At 31.5% G+C, this 20,348-nt stretch overlaps 2 protein-coding genes across 3 annotated transcripts in view; both read right to left on the minus strand.

Moving 5' to 3' along the window:
• Positions 1-14,242, minus strand: part of LOC115881640 — a 31,064-nt gene extending 16,822 nt beyond the window's left edge. The window contains exons 1-2 of one of the 2 annotated variants that reach the window (XM_030899204.1): positions 14,166-14,242; positions 1,061-1,275 (exon numbers count right to left, since the gene is read on the minus strand). In XM_030899204.1, the coding sequence (XP_030755064.1) occupies positions 1,061-1,265 (205 nt within the window). In that variant the 5' untranslated portion in view covers positions 1,266-1,275; positions 14,166-14,242. Of the gene's footprint in view, positions 1-1,060; positions 1,704-14,165 lie in introns of those variants that run through there. The other variant, XM_030899203.1, reaches the window with a different exon arrangement.
• LOC115881641 lies at positions 2,943-12,332 on the minus strand. The gene is made up of 6 exons (XM_030899205.1): positions 12,071-12,332; positions 9,222-9,317; positions 8,863-8,946; positions 8,523-8,600; positions 5,791-5,943; positions 2,943-3,124 (listed from the first exon to the last, which is right to left on the minus strand). The coding sequence occupies exons 2-6, from the start codon at positions 9,312-9,314 to the stop codon at positions 3,059-3,061; spliced, it is 474 nt and encodes a 157-aa protein (XP_030755065.1). The 5' UTR covers positions 9,315-9,317; positions 12,071-12,332; the 3' UTR covers positions 2,943-3,058.
• Positions 14,243-20,348: the final 6,106 nt, after the last annotated feature.

The following is a 20,348-nucleotide window of genomic DNA, read 5'->3' on the forward strand; positions in this document are numbered from 1 at the left end:
AAAATAAGTTCCCAAATTTATCATTTTAGTCAAATAACTATCTACTCAATATGTTTATTTTTCGTCAATAATGACATGTATTAACTATTTCCATTCTAAATATCTTGAGATCGGTTCCCGTAGCGATTTTTACCAAGAGATATTTTTTACGTAAAAAATCACGCAAATGTATATTTTTTCGGAAGTTTTATACAGGTACGGGCGAAAAGTTATTACTTTTTAAAACAGTTAAACCATAATATGTAGGTGGCGCTCCCTATAAATATGAGTCATATTGACATCATAATCAAATTTCTCCGCGCAAAAAACTACCAGACACCAATTTTCATCAGACACCAAATATTGACGTTACTTCAAAATTATTTTGAAAAAAATCTAAATAAAAATAAAACTTCTACACCCTGTGTCTCCGAAACTAAGCATTTAGGACATACATTTATACTAATTTGTTTACTTATTTTTATCTGCAGAATATGCTGCCAAAGTTTCTGGAATACAGTTCGGACCATCCTGTATTCGGACACACCATCCTGTATTATTTACTTTCCTCTAAAGGCGAATTCTGATGACTCGTGTACTTGGCAAGTACGCCAATATTTGCGTACTTGGCAAGTATACTACCTTTGTAAAAAACATTTTTTTGCAACAAGTTTGGCGCTCGCGCGGCGCGACGAGTGACAAATATTTGCACATGTAAACTGCTCACACGACATGGCAAGTATATTCCAATAATAAATGTTGGTACAAGTACACGAGTCGTGATAATCCGCCTTAATAAATATTAAGACGAACTCTGATGACACGTGTACTTGGCAAGTACGCCAATATTTGCGTACTTGGCAAGTATAGTATACTTTGTTGTAAAGAACATTTTTTTGCAACAAGCTTGGCGCTAACGCGGCGCGACTAGTGACAAATAATTGCATAAAGAAACCACTCACACCACATGGCAAGTATATCCCAATAACAAATGTTTGTGCAAGTACACGAGTCGTCAGAATCCGCCTTTAAAAAAGCACTACTGACAAAAAATAATTTGAAACAAGTTTACTGTACTCACCATTATAGTTTTCGTTCTTATCACTTTTGCTAATATCCAAGTTATCCTCGGAGTTCGCGTAGTCATTATCCGAACTACTAGTGGCCGATTTGATCTGTTTATGCACCTGGGCTACTATTTCCTGCTTCATGTTATCCGTCGACTCTTTCTGTTTGTGCTTTCTGGCGTGTCTCGGCGAGGGCGATAGTTTTACGGCACTACTCATAGTTCAGTCCCTATAATATCACCCACGCTTCAACCAAAACTATATCGATCGAAATTAACTCTTCTAGGGTCACGACCTTTTAAAATAAGCACTAAGGTGACTTTTTACACGCAAAATATTATATTTTTGCCATGCCATTATTGCGTTTCGTTACGATATCGATTCGGCTAGGTTTAAAGGGCAAAGTGGTAAGGGCTGACTGCTGACTGACTGCAAACGCACGATATGCAGGAATAAAGCAGTAGGAAGAGCGACAGTGCGCATGGTTGGCCTATTTTGATCAAGGGTTTGAATTTGGTGCGTTAAAGGTTACCGTTTTTTTTGTGCTTGTTTTATTTTTAGTTGATTTTATTGATTCGGAGGGATGATATATTTAGAAGAGATCTTTTATTTAGAAAGAGTGAAAAGAGATGAATGAAGAGTATTTTTGTACATTTTCTGACCTAGGTTTAAGACGATGGCATTACGCATATTTTTTTTAATAAAAATACTTAGTTTTTTATTAACGTTAAAAAAATAAATACGTATCCCTAATATGGGACAATAATACTGCGTTTTACGTGGTAGATGCGTTCTTGAAATCGTGTATATACGGGCTTCATTTATATACCGGGTGCGTCTCAAAAGTGGCTCACCCCCTATAACTTGTTTATTTTTTCATATAAAATATGGAGATTTGCGGTGCGATTCTGTAAATATATTTCCTGTCTAGTGACTCATCAATCATATACAAATAACATAGGCTAGGCAAAAAATTTCTTGCTACGGAGCTTACAGAATCCTACTGTTTGGTTTGGTATGTTAATATATGACATAAATTAGGATTGATTGACGTATTCAATTCTTTTCGGTCACTTCCTGTTGCACCGGAAATTACTACAACTTTTGATTTTTAATTCATGCACCCTCGGTATTTTTTTTACTTTATTCGGTAGAAAACGACACTCTGAATAAAATTATATATCATATCTCATCTTTTGACATATTCGAATTAAAAATTGTCGTATTTTAAATTTCTAAATAAGTTTAATCAAGGAGCCTTTTAAAAATAGGTTTGATTGTCTAATTTTTTTAGTGTCTTGTCCTTGCCGGTTGCCGGTTAAAAGATGTCCTAATCGTATTTTTAATCATATCTTATTTTTTTTCCAAATGGAACGAGGGTGGCTCATTAGCCCATTTGAAAAAAACATTTTTTTTCAAATCTTTTATTTGAAATTGATTTTTTTTTATTGACATTTTGAGAAAAAGACTTTTCGAAATTTCCTTCTACTTTTCCAAATTTCCGTACCGTTTTAGAGACAATTAAAAAAAACATGAAAATATGGTTGAAACAAAATAAAATATAGTAATTTATAAAACACAAATATAAATTATTATAATATGGTATATACAAAAATACTTATTTTCTTTACTTTGTACAAAACTAAACACAAAAATATTAAAATTATACAGGGTGAGTCTTAAAGAAGTGCAAATAAATTCAAAATATCCGAGTTATTTTGTTTCAAAAATTTCCAAAAAAATTATTTTTTGCTAAAATTTTGAGAACGACCGGATTTTTTTCTGGATTTTCTTTCTTGTAAATTTAATATTTAATCTACTACCTATGTTACCATATTACCAAAAAATTATGTTTTTTAACTAAAAACTAAAAAAAATTCCAAAAATTCCAAAGTTTCGCGAAAAAAAACTCATAATCGTGTTTCTGGGGATAAAATATACTACCCCTAAAAAGATTTGTACTTATTTATGACTCACCCTATATAATGTACATTATAATAATTTAAATATCACTATAAGAATTTGGAGACTTCCTTTGATACTTGCTTGTCATATTCGGCTTTATTCTTCTTTGATTGCTGAAAAATTGTAAAAGGCATTAATTATTTTTTTTTTGTTAAAGACAATTAAAACAATGTTTGGAAAATTTACAGATAATACAAAGATTTTTTAAAAAATAAACATTTATTCTGTCCAGCGAAATAATATATAACAGTGTCAGTAGTAATTATAATTAAAAAGTACCAGACATAGATCAGAAATAGATAAAAGAAGCAATAAATTTAGATTGGAATGCTTGTCTTCCCGCGAAAATTTACAATTGTTTTGGAACGCGTACCACATCTGTTCTGTGCGCGAACGTTGTAGGGCGCTGCCATAGTGGTTGCTAAGAACAACCGCAAGCAAAGTTAGAAATTAATAGATAGTCATTTTCCTTTATCTATGGTTAGAAAGTATTTTTTCTTATCAAAATCAGTTTCTTCATAAATTAAACAATACAAAAAAATCTCAAAAAATTAAACCGTTCTTGTTGAAAAAATACCGAAAAGTGTATAAAGCGTTTTTTTTTAAAGTTATTGCGATCATGACGATTGTATTTACGCAAAATCCTTGATAATTGTGGAAAAGTGACATTAAACAACAAAAGTCAACGTTAGATAAAACACTGGTTTCTGGTTTCCAAAAGGTGATCCATATATTTTCCAACATTGCATTAGTGCTGTTAAACCTGGGGGATGAGTTAATAACTATGATCCAACATTATAATAAATATTATAGGTATTATGGTCATGAATCTATTGTTTCACGCTTCGCGCAGCTGTTTTTACAGTTTTTTAAATATATTTTAGGGATTTCATACATGTGTTTATACAGGGAGAGTCTTAAATAAGTGCAAATATTTTCAGGGGTGGTATATTTCGACCCCAGGAACACATCTATGAGTTTCTTTTCGCAAAAAAAAGATATTGAAACTCGTGCATTTTCTTTTAAATTTCCCTGTATAATTTTCGAAAACTTTTTAGAACTGCCTGTTCACCGCAAATTTTCCCACGGTATAATTTCTTAATCCCTGATATTACCATAGTTACAGCTTTACTCTATGGTTACGGCACTAAAAGGGATGCAAATACAGAAAAAATCCGGTGGCTCTCAAAATTTTTCCAAAAAAATATTTTTTTTTTTAAATTTTCAAACTTGAATAACTCGGTTATTTTGGACCTATTTGAAAAATGATAAAAAGAAAATGTAGGGCACTTCTTTTATCGAGATCTACCAGCCCCGAACATATTTTCACTTATTTAAGACTCACCCTGTATAAAATATATTTTTTTTTATTATGTAACACACCATATTTTATTTATGAATATAAAAGAAACTAATAATAAATTTGAATAAAAAATACACTCAGATGCAAAAAAAACGCAACGTCGAAATTTTTAGTCAAATTTAAAGTGTTATATTTTTGTAATTTTTAGCCCTATTTTCATGAATTTTTTAGCAAGCTGTATACAATTATATCAACATTCGTAAACTCAGTTTTTTATAATCCTTAATATTTGGCATATTCTACAAGGTTAATCGAGGGGTTGTTTTTACCTTAAATTTAGAACACCCTGTGCAATAATTTCGTGTGTAAATTTTCCTAAAATATAATTTTACGGTCAAAACCACCAGTCCTGAATATTTTGTTTTTTGATTCATGTCAATACATGCTTTGGTTAATTTTTAAGAGCGAAATGAATTGATCACGATCAATTTGTAATTTTTCAATTATCATTACTTTTTGATGTAATTTTTTAATATGACGGGATGGTTTTGGTGACTATTGTCGTAACGTCATAATGCGTTGCATTGTATACTCTATACTAAATTTAAAAAACGTTAAAAACTAACGATACAGTCCGAGTTTTAATAAACATTAATAATTATAACAAAACTAAGGATATTAAAGAAAAAATCTGTAATACTTAAGTACACAAACAGAAAACAAAAATTGTAAAAAATACCCTAATACTTTGTATTACCTCCCTTGGTTGCTATAACTGCTTGTAGATGTCCGTTCATACTCTCATTGAGGCTGCATATATCATATTGCTTTATGTTTTCCAATTCTTCTTCAAGGGCCAAGTGAAGTTCACTTAATGAAGCTGGTAACGCTTCGCGACCTTTAACCCTTTTGCCAAGCATTTCTCAAACGTCGAACATGATGGGCAGTGCATAGTAGTTTATAGTTCACAATAATCACCAAAGCCGCATTGTCATATTCAAAAATAACTTCAAATAGAAATGATAATTGAAAACAATTGCAAACTGTTGGTGGCAAGTTCATTTCGCTCTTAAAAATTAACCAAAGTATGTATTGACATGATCCAAAAATCAAAATGCTCAGGATACATGGTTCTGACCGTTATAATTTAGGACAATTGACACACAAAATTATTGCATAGGGTGTTTTAAAGTTAGGGCAAATGAACAACCCCTCGAGTAACCCTGTATAATATGCCAAATTAAGTTAATTCTAGGAATCGTGAAAAATCAGAAATAAGCTAACCATTATCTCTGAATTTCCAGTAATTTCTAATCGTTTCTTTAGTTATAAATATTTTTTCTCCGCAGGCTCTACGGCTAATACTTTCAGAGACACAGCCGATAGCTATTCGTATATTGGAACACCCGGTACTTTGCCACTTTTGAATGTCCTTCTGTCATATAATTATCGCTGGACAGACAATAAACTATTTACGTTTAGCGCATCTTGTAATTCTATGTTGAACAGCCTGACGAGACCTCTGAGATTTCTCCTTATAATTCTGTTGAATTCGGACCTAGTGATTTTAAAAGGAGCAGCAGTGGTTGTTACATTTGGGTTACTAGGTTTTGTGGTTGTCTCTACTACCTATACAGACAAAAGTAACGTTTTATTAGTGATATCCTTGTTTATATACAGGTTGGCCCGAATTGTATTCGGGAAACTTCGGCAACATATTCTGCAGATAAAATAAGTAAAAAGGTTCGTATACCTACATTTATGTTCTAAATTGTATAGTTTCGGTGATACAGGGTGTAGAAGTTTCATTTTTATTTCGATTTTTATGAACTAATGTCAATATTTGGATGAAAATTCGTGTCTGGATATTTTTTACGATGTACTTAAACAGCCGTTAAACGGTAGCCTACTAAAATGCCGTTAATAGATATTGTGACGTCGTTCATGTCGGCGGAAAGTAATGACTATAAATATTTTGCAAGAGCACCTGTGGGTCCGTGGCTGAGGCTATCGTTTCGTGAGCGAATGGTCCGTGGTTCAAATATCACGCCGAGCATGACTTTTTTATATTTTTTTTTTGCTTATAGCGTGATCTTATTGCATTGGTTCCACTCTTTTTGGTTGGATTGGTTTAGTTATTTGGCGGGTTGGTTAGCGTGGTTATTTGGAGGGTGTTAATTCATTGGTTAGTTGGTTATTTGGTGGGGTTTGTTGGTTTTTACTAATTTATATTTGTTTTTTATATTTTTTTATCAGTGTCGAGGTTGGTTGCGTTGGTTAAGTTGGTTATTTGGTGGGGTGAATAGCGTTCGTTAGTCCTTATAAAATTCCTATATTTCATAAAGCCGTTAAGTGCGTCACATCAACGACGTCATACCTATTAACGGCATTTTAGTAAGCTACCGTTTAACGGCAGTTTAAGTACAGCCTATTTTTTAACATGAGAAATAAGATCTCCGTGCCAGTATTACTCCTACTTGTAGGAAGCGCCAGCTACAATTTTTACACTGTTTTGAAGAGTAAGAACTTTTTGTCCGTACCTTTCTCCCCCCCCCCCCTAATGAGTGAAAAGTTATACATTTCCGCCGTTTTTACGTAAAAAATTTCTACCACTAATGGTTCTTGAGATATTTGGAATCGAAATAATCAATATATGTCTTCACAACCAAACCAAACCAAACTTTTATATAACGTTTTAAGAGGTCTTTTTTACCTAAAAAACGGCGGAAATGTACATTTTTTCACTCATTAACCTTATACAGGTACAGACGAAAAGTGACTAATCTTCAAACCAATTAAAAATTATGTATGTGACACGTGACACCCGCTACAAGTAGGAGTCATACTGACATCGAAATCAAATTTCTCAGGTAAAAAAAACATACACCAATTTTCATCCAAATATTGACATTAGTTAATTATTGGGATAAAATCGAAATAAAAATGAAATTTCTACCCCCTGTATCTCCGAAACGAAGAGAACATAAATATATGCCAACATTTTTGGATACAATTCGGGCCACCCTGTATAAATACATATATGAGGGTAATATAGAACTTATACAAGGCCAATATCTAGACTGAAAATGGATTCTATAAATCAGATAATCATTTTTCTCGAATATACACATATTTTTTACGCAAACGTTTGTTAGGTTTCCCAATTACAAAAATGTTGACTACAATAATTTTAATCAATTGGTTCACAATTTGATCAATCAAAAATTAGTTAATTTAAAAAATATATTTCTGCTCATTCAATAACACAAGCTTACAAATTCGGGTCAGCTTTTGGACCCGAGCAGATGAGAACGATTCTTAACGTTATTTGATGCCCTGAACTCAGATCTTCAATCTATTTGTCAAGATTGGCTCTAGTTTTCGGTGTGACCGAGTCGTACCCACTATGAGCCAGGACAACAAAATGTGTCCTCTGTACCACTTGTAAACCCACAGGACGTTCTATTACCACCTCTTCACATTAAACTTGGCCTTATTAAAAACTTTGTCAAAGCGCTCAATCGCGAAGGACCGGCTTTCTAGTACTTAACCAAGTTGTTTCCAAAGCTGTCATACGCAAAAATTAAAGAAGGAATATTTGTCGGACCTGATATTCGAAAACTAATGGCTGACACAACGTTTACAAAATGTTTAACGCTTGATGAGGCAGCAGCATGGGCATCCTTTCAAAGTGTTGGTCACAATTTTCTCGGTAATCATAAATCACAGGATTACAAGCAAGTAATCGACAATTTGTTGCAAAATTACTACAAGATTGGAGCTCGAATGCCTCTCAAGATACATTTTCTGCATTCACATCTTGATTTTTTTCCACAAAACTTGGGTGACACGAGCGACGAGCAAGGAGAGCGGCTACACCAAGATATAGCGAAAATCGAAAGACGATACCAAGGATTTTGGGACAATGGCATGATGAGCGGTTACTGTTGGACCCTAATCCATGAAACAGATCCCAAGCAGTACAAAAGACTCAGTTCAACCTCTGTTCATTAATGATTTATATTGTTTAATTCAATAAATGACCGTTAACGGTCAAAAATAGTAAAATAATGAATTTATTGAATATTTCGAAAACTAGAACCAATCTGTCGAAATCAATATGATTTGAATTCAGCTCCAAAAATTATCTTAGAAATAGCATTTAGTTGCTCAGGTCCAAAACCGTGTATACTTGTGTAATTACTTACTGGTTGATGTTCTGGTAAAAAATTATCATTTATGAGGTTGTTAACTTTTCCAAACGTGTCTCTCGTGTCTTGGTATTGCTAAAAATAAATAAAACACGTGAGATAATAGAAATCACCTGTTTTTTTTTTCATGGTCAATACGCTCATTACCATTAAGTAGTACGCCATGTGTACTTTCTTATTTGTTATTGAAAATAATATGGAAATACGAGATATTACCATTAATTTTACTTGAAATGGCGTTCGCAGGTTTAGAACCAGGAAATAACCAACCTTTTTCCTGGTCCTAAATCTACATAAGGACGCAAATCTATCACATTATTAATTTTATTTTACATACCTCACCAGCAACTGAAAATAGCGTTTTGAAGAATCCCTTCTTTGTTGCCCTTTTTGTTCTTGATATGTCATCCTTTAGGCTTTTCTAAAACATATTATTACAGTTGAGGGGTTGGAACTTTTGGTGTTACAACAGCAAAGTAAAACACTATAACTTACTACAATACACCAAAACACTGTTGCACTGGACGCGTGTTTGCAAAACTTATATTTTGGCCAATTTTAATCATCTGCTGATGATGCTAATATGGTTAGTGAAACGCGCGTCCAGTGCAGAGTAAAGTGTTTTGGTGTATTATTGTAGTGAATTTTTTCATCCCATTGTACTATTTACATATTTACCATCAATTTAGAACTTACTTTATATTCCAAATTATCATTTTGGTGAGTATTTGTGACATGTAAAACTAGGCTGAGTAGAATGAGACCATTCCTTAAAGTTAATGAAGGCATTCCCTAAAAAAAACGGAAGATTTTTAGTACAGGCAAAATTTATAATCGCAGCTGACTGTAAACCATTAATGTTTAGTAGATTCAACATTGGTGGTAATCTATACTAATATAAAATCCATAACTGACTGACATACTGATTAATCACGATCCTGCTCAAACCACTCAACGTAAGAAGCTCAATTTTGGCATACAGGTTGATTCTAGGGTGTAGAGGTTCGATAAGAACATTTGAGTATTTAAGTAATCTACGGGAACACGGTTTGATAACCAAGTCTACGAATTTATTGGTAGAGAAATTCATGTAAACGTTTTATTCAAAAAATGTGTTTTTTAAAGTTATTTTTCATTTAAAAAAAAAAACAAAAGCCCTGGGTTCAAACCCAGCCTCCCCTCCCCCCCCCATATTAAATAAGTAGGATAAATATATTCTGCAAAACATTTAAGTATGTCAAGGTTACAACAAATAATATCTCTTAAGAGTGTATTGACTCGCCATAATTTTTTTGTTTATTATTGAAGGTTTTTGGCATCGATTTTGCGAATATCTATTGACTTAATGATCGATTTAATCATCGAATGAATCGATTCCGCGTCTATCGTAACAGTTTTTGGCCTAAAAATTATGCAATTTATTTAACGCTTTCACTTAACAAATTGTGAACGACCTCCTCAAGGCGGAACATTGGTACCTTATATCGTTTACGGAATAAAATTATTGAATATTTAACAGGTTACAGTTTATTTTTATAAATTTATATAAATCTATATGTTCGAAGGGTTAAAAAATATCACTATATCGACAATAATAATTGTAGACAATCATGCAGTCCGATTAAACAATTCAGAGAATTATTATGTTCCATACCTATAGCTAGTTACTATTGGAAAAAGTTAATATGGTTTTGGATGAAAATTGGTGTCTGGGTATTTTTTCACATAAGAAATTTGATGTTGATACATGACTGCAAGATCTGCTAGTAAAAATGTTTAAGCTTAAAGTATCACAACACTATTTCATTTTTAAACCAAAAACTCGTAATAGGTACAAAACTAAACTGTCAAAACGAATGACAATGTCAGGAAATAAATAAATAAACTCTGTGTGGCAACTTGACAATTTTTACAGCAGAGGTACCACTTGAATTCCCAGCGGGAAATTTAAATTTCAGTTAGTCAGCCCGGCGCCGAATATATCCATGGTTGGCAAGAATGAATTTAAAAATTGCACCCTTGATTACGTAACTAAAACTTTAATTGGTATCGAATATAGTAGTATCTAGATCAACATGTTTATTTTTTATCCATGATTTCGTGTATTGATAATTTCAATTCTAACTGTTGCTCGCAACGATTTTTAAGCAAGAAAAAGACATCTTTTTTACGTAAAAAGCCGAAAATGCATATTTTCACTGAATAATTCAATACAGGTACGGAAGAAAAGTTATTAATCTTCAAAATATTTAAAAAACATGTACGTGGCCCCCCTTACGAGCAGGAGCAGTGGCGCATCTAGAGATTGAGTCTGGGAGGGGTACTGGCAATATTTAAATAAAGTACCAAATTTAAACCATTACAGGTTGATGGTTGCTAAATCAACCACTTTAATTTAACCAACTAATCAGTCGTCTGGAAGTGTATTATCGCCTAGTTTGTTTGCTATGCTTATGTCTAACATTTAATCAACTATACCTATATGTTGGCCGAACTGGTGCGAAAAGTTAACGTAAGCGGTTGAATATTCGACCACTGAGCATTGGTGACACTGACACTTTCTAAAATCGTTAATATATCCTGTATATTTTCGATCATTTCTCAGAGTGATCATCAGATGCGAGTTTCTCAAAAAACAAAATTTGATTTACTTGATATGGCCATATTTTTGAGTAGAGAGCTAACAGAGATAATCAAAATGAACTTACTCTTTTTTCTTACATTGGATGATACATACAGTTTATACATTATATACACTAGATCATTACATATTATCTATTTGCTTTGACAGTCTCCGGTTGAAAAATCGACCACCACCCTCTCACTCCCTTATTTGTTAACTTTTTGAAAAATGTTATTAAGAACTTATGCTCCCTTTGTGCTAGTTTATATATTTTTTGAAGTCAATTTGATCAAACTAGAAAATAATTAGTACTGCCCTATAAAGGGTTAAATTAAATATTCGCTGAAACCTATGGTTATTGTGGAACAGAATATACTTGGATTGCTTTGGATTTTCTATTTTGTATGGTACTATTAACCTTTTTTGTGACAATTTTATTTTATACCATATTTTATCTTATTTATAAATGTCTTCCTGGGAGGGGTAATTACCCCCTTACCCCTTCCGTATATGCGCCCCTGAGCAGGAGTTATATTGACATCGAATCAAGTTTCTCATGTCAAAAATATCGATATTAGTTCAGAAAGTATTTGGAAAAAATCGAAATAAAAATGATATTTCTACACCCTGTATCTCCGAAAAAAAAGCATTTTAGGGCATAAATTTATACGAACTTTTTTACATATTTTTATCTGCAGAATGTGCTGCAGAAGTTTCCCGAATACGTTTCGGACTACCCTGTAGATTAGTTTATTTTTGAACAAATATTATAATTTTAAGCTGCCCTTAACACAAAAAACATTATTATATTTTGAAAAGTTTATTATCAGCGGTTTATTTAGATGCAGATATTGTTATTTAGAATAAACAATTTTGATATACAAAAATCTAAATTATTCACTGGTTTTGGTTCAATACTTACAACTACACTGAATTTTACATAAACCACAAACTAACTCCAAAACTACACATTAACTTTTCAACTTCAAAGAACCGGTCTCACTTTTGTCACTAGTTTGCTTCATATTATTTAAATAAAATTCGAGCATACCAACAAAAGAATTTTTAAACTTGGTCGAGAGTTTACAAATCAAATAGAATTACTTGCAAATATTCTCGGTGCGTTCATTGTAATTCTCGCTGCAGGATTTGAAAGTAAAACTGTTCCAATGACAGCGACCCACCATTAGACGGCAAAAGTTCCTTTTCACTTTATTAATTTTCAATAAGCTCGGTATTCTTATATTACAATGATGTATTCCAGTAGCGTGCACCAAAAAATATATACAGGGTGGCGCCTCGGTTGATTATACGAAAACGGGAAGATGTAGGATCAAAATATTTTATGGGTATATGTGGGGAGACAATGTCTATAATTTAAAATTATTTTTAAATATACAGGATGTTTTAGAACTAAGATCCATACGAAAGTTATATTTTTTCTTATAGAACACCCGGCATTTTATTTCATTTTTGGATTCTTGAGCCCAAAAAAGGCATTTATTATAAGGGTTATATAATATGTCTAAAATCTTTGGCTTTTGAGATATTTAAAGATATTTAAATTTGCATGCTACAATAAAATAGATTATTAACACACTGTACATTACTTTTCAGAATTAATTCTTATGCTGAGTTTAAAGGTAGAGAAATAAACTTTACTGAAAAATGGTATTGCTTCCTTAAATTTATACAGGGCTATCAAAAGTTGCTGATCTATTTTAAGGATATATTTTATATAAAAACTTCGTTAAAATAACGAATACAACACCCTGTATTTTTTAACTACAGGGTGTTATATTTAAGTATTTCCAAGGAGCATTGGAAAAATAGTTTTGATCGTCTAATGTTTTTCGTATCTTGTCCTAGCCGGTTAAAAGATGCTGAAATCGTATTTTTAATCAGATCTCAATTTTTTCAAATGGAACAATGGAACACTTGGTATTTAGAGTCAAATTGTCGTTATGAACCCCATGTTACAATTTCAAATAAACCATATGCCAAATGTCAAAATTTGACATATGATATGTCATTATATTCAGAATGTCATTTTCTATCGAATAAAGTAAAAATATATGGAGGGTGTCATTTAAAAATCAAAAGTTGTAGTCATTTCCGGTGAAACACGAAGAGACCAAAAACAATTGAATGCGTCAATCAATTCTAATTTATATCATATACTAACATACCAAATCTCGTTTTTTTTTATCTGAAAAAATAAATAAGTTATAGGGGTGAGCCACTTTTGAGACGCACCCGGTATAGTGCACACAATTTTTTCATCATCGTGAACGACATTTTCACGGTAACTAAAAACAAAAAAAATTTTTTTTTGGTGCACCCTACTGTAATTTAATATATTCATTCATTGTAATATAAGAATACCGAGCTTACTGAAAATTAATAACGTGAACAGGAACTTTTGCCGTCTGTAATTTGAAATAAATTTAAAAAAAAATCTCGTATTGTCTTGATGGATTAAAAGTTAAGTGTCTAGCCGCTACAGGTAACTGACGTTCCAGTCGACAAAACGAGTTAGATCGAGTTAATCAATTTGATATTGACTGATTTTATTTATCTATCAATGTAACAACAACAATTCAAAGCTGATGAATTTTTGCTAGTCAAAATTCTTTAATATGCACCAATTATAAAAGAATAATCTACCATTTCAATTACTAAGTAAATCTAAACAGTGAATACAATATTTTTATTAGTAGAATATCATACTGTGCAACTACCAAGTCATTATAATTATAAAAAAATAAAGATGTCTAATATTGATACTAACAATTTCTAACAAAAGTATTGACTGGGTGCCTCAATAGAAACTAAATAAAACTAACTTGGTTTTACATGAGATCTCATGACTTTTTGTAGTGGAAGAATTGCGTTGCGAGACTTGGACAGTTTGGACAGACAAAAATGTTTTAGGTGTGTTTTTTTTATTTTGCGGGTCCTACCTAGATTGATTTTGCTAAAAATAATAATTAAAAATTAATAAAATTCCAACTCACTGTTTTTCTTGAAAAAAACACTCTTGATTTATTAAAAACCACTAGTCACTGTCAACACATTCGTTTTCACACGTCAAATGCAGGTCCACCGAAGACATTTTTCCCTCTTACATTACAAGTCAGTCAAGGTCGAGAACCATTAACCGACTTATTGACGTTACATAATTACCTGGGCAGGTACTAAAATATGCAAAACGAATTTACATTTTTCGGTAAAGCAGATGTTACTGACCCCGGTACTTTTCGGGGAGAGTTACATAACGGATGCTTTTGATAACATACCTACACTTCGCGTCGATTTGAATCGTCAATGGGTCCATTTGATTGATTTGGTATAAACATTTGATTGATCTCTTTCTTCTAATGAATATAATAATATAATTGCTAAAAAAGCTTTAAAAACATTTAGTTTGAATAGTTGGGTGCAGTCAAGCATGAGGTTGTCCACTAAGAATACCTGCATTGGAGCGTTTTATGAGTGGTTGCCATATTGTTGAAATTTCCATACTTTGGATAAGCTAAACTAAAGATTTTATTATTGTTAGATATGAATACGGCCTCTTTAAATTTGCGCTTTTTCCAATCGGGTTCTTTGTGGACAACCTGGGCTTCCCCGCTTCCAACCATTTGATGTTGTGGTGCTTGGACCACACATGATCTGCAATGCCCGATTTCATTGTTTCACCTCTTTGCGTATGTTTTTTATGTTTGTCAAGTCGTACAATGTAGAGGACGTTTTGTTTCTCCAATATATGACTCACCGCACATGCAAGGTACCTTGTAGATGCACTCTTCTTGTTTTGACGATTCTGGTTTTGTTTTTGTTAGGAGACTTCTCAGAGAAGTCCGAGACTTAAAAACAGTTTTAATTTTACACTGCTTGGCTATTAGCCTGATCTTCTCCGATGTTCCTTTCGGTCACTTGTCAAGAGAGCATCCTCCTCAGGCTGGCGCGCCAATGAGCCAGACTGGCATTTGGAATTATTGTCTAGGTTTAGGGATTTTGTCGAGTAACCATTCTGAAGCAAATCGGTTTTAATATTACATATTACTTAGTTCAGAATTCAGAGATTCTTGATCACTGCATAATAGTTCTTGCTCGATGACATAATGTTTTAACTATGCCTCTTTTGGTTGCTTCAGAAGGGCTCGACTGAGAACAATATTGTCACGTATGTGTGGGTTTTTGTATAAACAGCAGTGTTAATAGATCCATCGCTTCTACTGACAAGAACCTCCAGAAACAAACAGAAGGTAGACACTGTAGACAGAAGTTTTCTCTTTCTCAATCGTTTAAAAAGTTTAAGAAATATACAGAGTGTTCCATCTAAAAAAATCATATGCTTGCCAAATAACTGCGCATAAAAAAATATTAAAAATAAATGCGCACGAGGATAGAACACCTCTGATAGAACATTTTGTTGGTGGCATTCTTTGTTTCATAAAAACGTAGCAGTCACAAAAACCACAATATCTTGAAAAAATAAGGACGATACTATGGAAAAAAGTTCTTTCAATGTTTCACATTTTAAAAAAACTTTTTAATACTTTTGTGTATCGTGGTTGATATAAAATTATACTTTAAAGCAGAAACATTTACTTGATAACAACTACTAATTGCACCCTCTATATAAGAGAATAAGTAACAGTTTTAAATTTAGATATTTTGAGCGATTTATTGATAGATATACAGAATAAAACAACACATAAATGTATACCATAATGAGTTTTATTGAGTTATATACAAACAAGTTGCAGCACATATACGAATTCATACAAGTTAATATGCTAAACGTTAGGAATTATTTAATATTTTTTTTTTATAAAAGACTGATACAAATCTATTCTTGTATTTTTTACTAAAGTCACATTTTTTATAAAGGACGAATAAATGTTATCACTAATTTATGCAGAAATTTAGTGCCCAAAGTAAAAATATAAACAAATAAATATGAAAATTTAACAATAATTAATGAGATATATTCAAAGTATTTAGATGTTCAAACATTATAATGACTAATGATTAATGATAATCACACCAACACATGAAATTTAAGATTTTTGAAAATGCTATGATTTTAATTCAGTCTATTCACAAACCAATAAACTAAAATACTTTGAATATGTCTTTTGAACATTTTTTCTATTACAAATAAAATAGTATTACAAAAATTCATTCTACAAAAAGGCACTTGCGATTTTAATATCAAAATAATCAAAAAAGATATAAAAATCTTGGGAAAATATTGCCAAACAATCATTAAAAAAAACAAAATTTCGGGGATACACTTCTTATGGAATTTCATTTGCTCATTTTATTAATATCACAACAATAAGTTGAGTGCAGAAATAATTGGAATGATCTGAAAATCATTCCTTTAATAACGTTTGAAAAACGAGTGAAATACACAACACTTTTTGAGCTAGTCTTAGACTAAATCGTGATAAATTTGTTGATCACTAGTTCAAGTAATATATGAAAATAATATATAGAAAAAATCTTATGTTGAAACATCCAAAGTATAAGATTGTACTAAACTATCCAAAAATAAAATAAATTTTACAATGGTGTCTTGGAAATATATTAGACTATCCACATTTTTATTTGGGGATGTAAATTTATTTAAGTATATTGTGTGTTCAGATAAACAATATGTATTTAAACTGAAGTTAAAATATTTCAAATTCTACTGTAACATAATTTAATAAACCATGATACTCAAATATTTTTGCTGTAAGTACCTAGAAATATGACTGAACCATCAGTAGTTAAGGGCTTTAAATGATGGTTCTAATAAAGTTAAATATACATTTTATTGTTATACTAAACTTTTAGAACTGTGAGTGAGATTCAAAGATTATCATTCTATTTTATTATGTAGTGTGTGTTCAAAGAAAATTGACCACATATGAAAAACATATTTAATTTTCTTAGAAATTGTTTCATAGAATGCTTCATAGGAGAAGCTATATCGCAAAAAAAGTTTAAGTAAATCATTGAAAATTTTTAAAATTCAAAACTAATTGAACAATTAGATATAGGGATTACTATTTACAGAAATCAACTAATGACAAAATTTTACAATTCTGACGATTATCGGTTTAAAATATAGGAACACCTTGTAGGTGTGTAGAGAGTCAATAATAGAATTCAGTCTGTCGAAATTGTTCCTTTCTCACTGGACAAATTTTACATACATTTGGATTAGTTTATTTGTAGTTCATTAGTATAAAACTAGTTTTATAAACAATAAAATTTTTTGAAAAACTTAATTTGACTTTTTTACAAAATATATGGCTAACTTTCTTCAACACACCGTATATAAAGGGGTCTCCTAAATAATCGCAAGAATTTTAAGGCATCTGGTGTATCTGCACAAAAAAAACATTTTTATTTTTAAAATATGAACGATACAGTACATATATGTACATTAAACTTGATTGAAAATACTTTGGGATAACAGAATTCTCAACATGTTAACATAAAATTTATTTTTCACTTTGGTTGAAAATGGCTGAAGGGTCCAGAAAATCTTGATAAGCGCCAATTTCTTACTTTTAGAATTTTACAATACCTATACAGGGTGAGTTTCCTACGATGTTCTCTATGGGTATATCGGAAACTACTGGAGATAGAGAGTCGGTTAAATTGGAAAAGAATTGCAGTTTTGTGGGGTCATAAATATTCGCCTTTCAGATTTTTGAAAAAGTTTATGGCTTTTAGATATTTCGAAAAAAACAGATTTCGGCTATTTTAAAAATTGTCTCTAATTCTATTATAACCTATTTTAGACAAAAAGTTTTCAGATAAAAGTTGTAGATAATCACATCCTTAATGAGACCGTGTCCTCTGTTTTTTTTTTCTAAAGCCTGTCATTTTTGATATATGACACAAACATATGTTTTTTTAAATGGAAACCATAGTTGGCCATGACTTCATAAAAAGCGCCATTTTTTAAGCTTTTTAGCGATATAAGCTATGATATGTTTTCTTCGAAAAATTACTGAGTTATAGCCAATTCTTATCATTTTTAAACAATTTCACTTAGTTAGCCATGGAAACAAGTTCAATCGTCTTTGCTCTCATAAATGTGAATCTTTGTAAATTAAAATAAACAAAATTTGTATGAAAAGCGTGTAGATTAGTGGTTCAACCTTTCTTGGCCATACATTTTCGAGGATACGGTGACCGGTGAATGTTACGTTTTTTAGAGAACGGTTTTCAAGACATGTTAGAAAAGTTAAATTTAGTTATAGCCCATTCTTATCTTTTTTGACTAATTTCACTTAGATTGCATATTCTTATTCTGTTATGATTTAAAACTTATAAAAATCTCAGAATATATTACTAAACGGTTCCTTACAATTTACATTACACAAACTAAAACTTAAAAAAATAATATCACTACATACACTTTAAGTTATTTTAGAAAATGTTCAAAAAATCCGCCGTTGTTTTGAGTTGCATCTTTTTAAAACTGAATTACTACTTATTCTCACAGAAGGACCGGTCGACTTAATTAAACTTTTCTCGTACCGCCACTTCGAGTGCCTCTCTTAATTCATAAGTTCTTTTGTAAACCCTTATTGTTAACTATACCGCATAAAAAATTCAAAAATGGATAGGTCAGGTGATCGAGAAGGCACATGCAATTAGTCCACCTCTTCCTATCCCTGCGTTTGTATAATTATGAAGGGTGGGGGGTGGTGTGTCATATTGAAAGTCATGTTGGAATCATTCTATTGATGCGCGAGTATCTACACGCTTTTCTTCATTTGTAAAATTCATATTTACAATTTTTGTTTATTATAATTTACAAAATTTGGATGTGACAGCTTAACATTTCTGAGAGCAACGGCGATTGAACTTAGATTGAACTTGTTTCCATGGCTGACCATGGAAACAAGTTCAATCTAAGTGAAATTATTTAAAAATGATAAGAATTGGCTATAACTTAGTAATTTTTCGAAGAAAAGGTATTATAGCTTATATCACTAAAAAGCTTAAAAAATGGCGCTTTTTATCAAATCATGACCAACTATGGTTTCCATTTAAAAAAACATATGTTTGTGTCATATATCAAAAATTACAGGCTTTAGAAAAAACGGAGGACACGGTCTCATTAAGGATGTGATTATCTGCAACTTTTATCTGAAAACTTTTTGTCTAAAATAGCTTATAATGGAATTAGAGACAAGTTTTAAATTAGCCGAAATTTGTTTTTTTCGAAATATCTAGTAAGCCATGAACATTTTCAAAAATCTGAAAGGCGAATATTTATGACCCCACAAAACTGCAATTCTTTCCCATTTAACCGACTCTCTATCTCCAGTAGTTTCCGAAATACCAATAGAGAACATCGTAGGAAACTCACCCTGTATGTACATTAAACTTGATTGAAAATACTTTGGGATAACAGAATTCTCAACATGTTAACATAAAATTTATTTTTCACTTTGGTTGAAAATGGCTGAAGGGTCCAGGGGAAAATCTTGATACAGCGCCAATTTCTTAATTTTAGGATTTTACAATACCTATTATTATAGTAGGTCTAACTGGTCCGCTGGTCCCTACAAATTGTATAAACTCGGCAGGGCAATAAGTTGTTAAATTCTATGATATAATGATATATGCCTAGTAAAAATATAGAATACATGAAAAGAACCTCCTGTAAAATTAGTAAAAGGGCGCTTATCATGTTGTTCCCCTGGACCTTTCAACTGTAAGTATTAGTGCTTTAGAAATAAATATAGTGAGTTTTTCTATTATCATTAATTAAAATTTATTTTCGTAATTTCTTATGAAGAAAATTTAAACTATTGTCAGTTTATAAAGATACAGATATATATATAGAATTTGCTACGATATATCGTCAAGAAATTTTAGGTGAGTGAATCTGCGGCACTAAACATTTTTCTTAAATTCACCGAAAAATGTTGAAAAAATCTCCTGGGTATATTTTTGAGATCGAAATATACTACTGGTTGAAATGCTTGAATTTATTTATGAGACACCTGATATAAACCTAACAGTTTATCATATTTGTAATCGAACTGAAATGAAATACAAAATATATGAGAATTTGTTTTTATTCAAATAGATTTCACTTATGAACAACTAATTCGAAATGTGTACTGCTCAATCTGTGTAAAAACTACATAAAAAATTGTTTATGTTGCGAA

The sequence above is a fragment of the Sitophilus oryzae genome, unplaced genomic scaffold, assembly GCF_002938485.1.
Source record: "Sitophilus oryzae breed Bouriz unplaced genomic scaffold, Soryzae_2.0 scaffold_172_pilon_pilon, whole genome shotgun sequence".
Lineage (NCBI taxonomy): Eukaryota > Metazoa > Arthropoda > Insecta > Coleoptera > Curculionidae > Sitophilus > Sitophilus oryzae.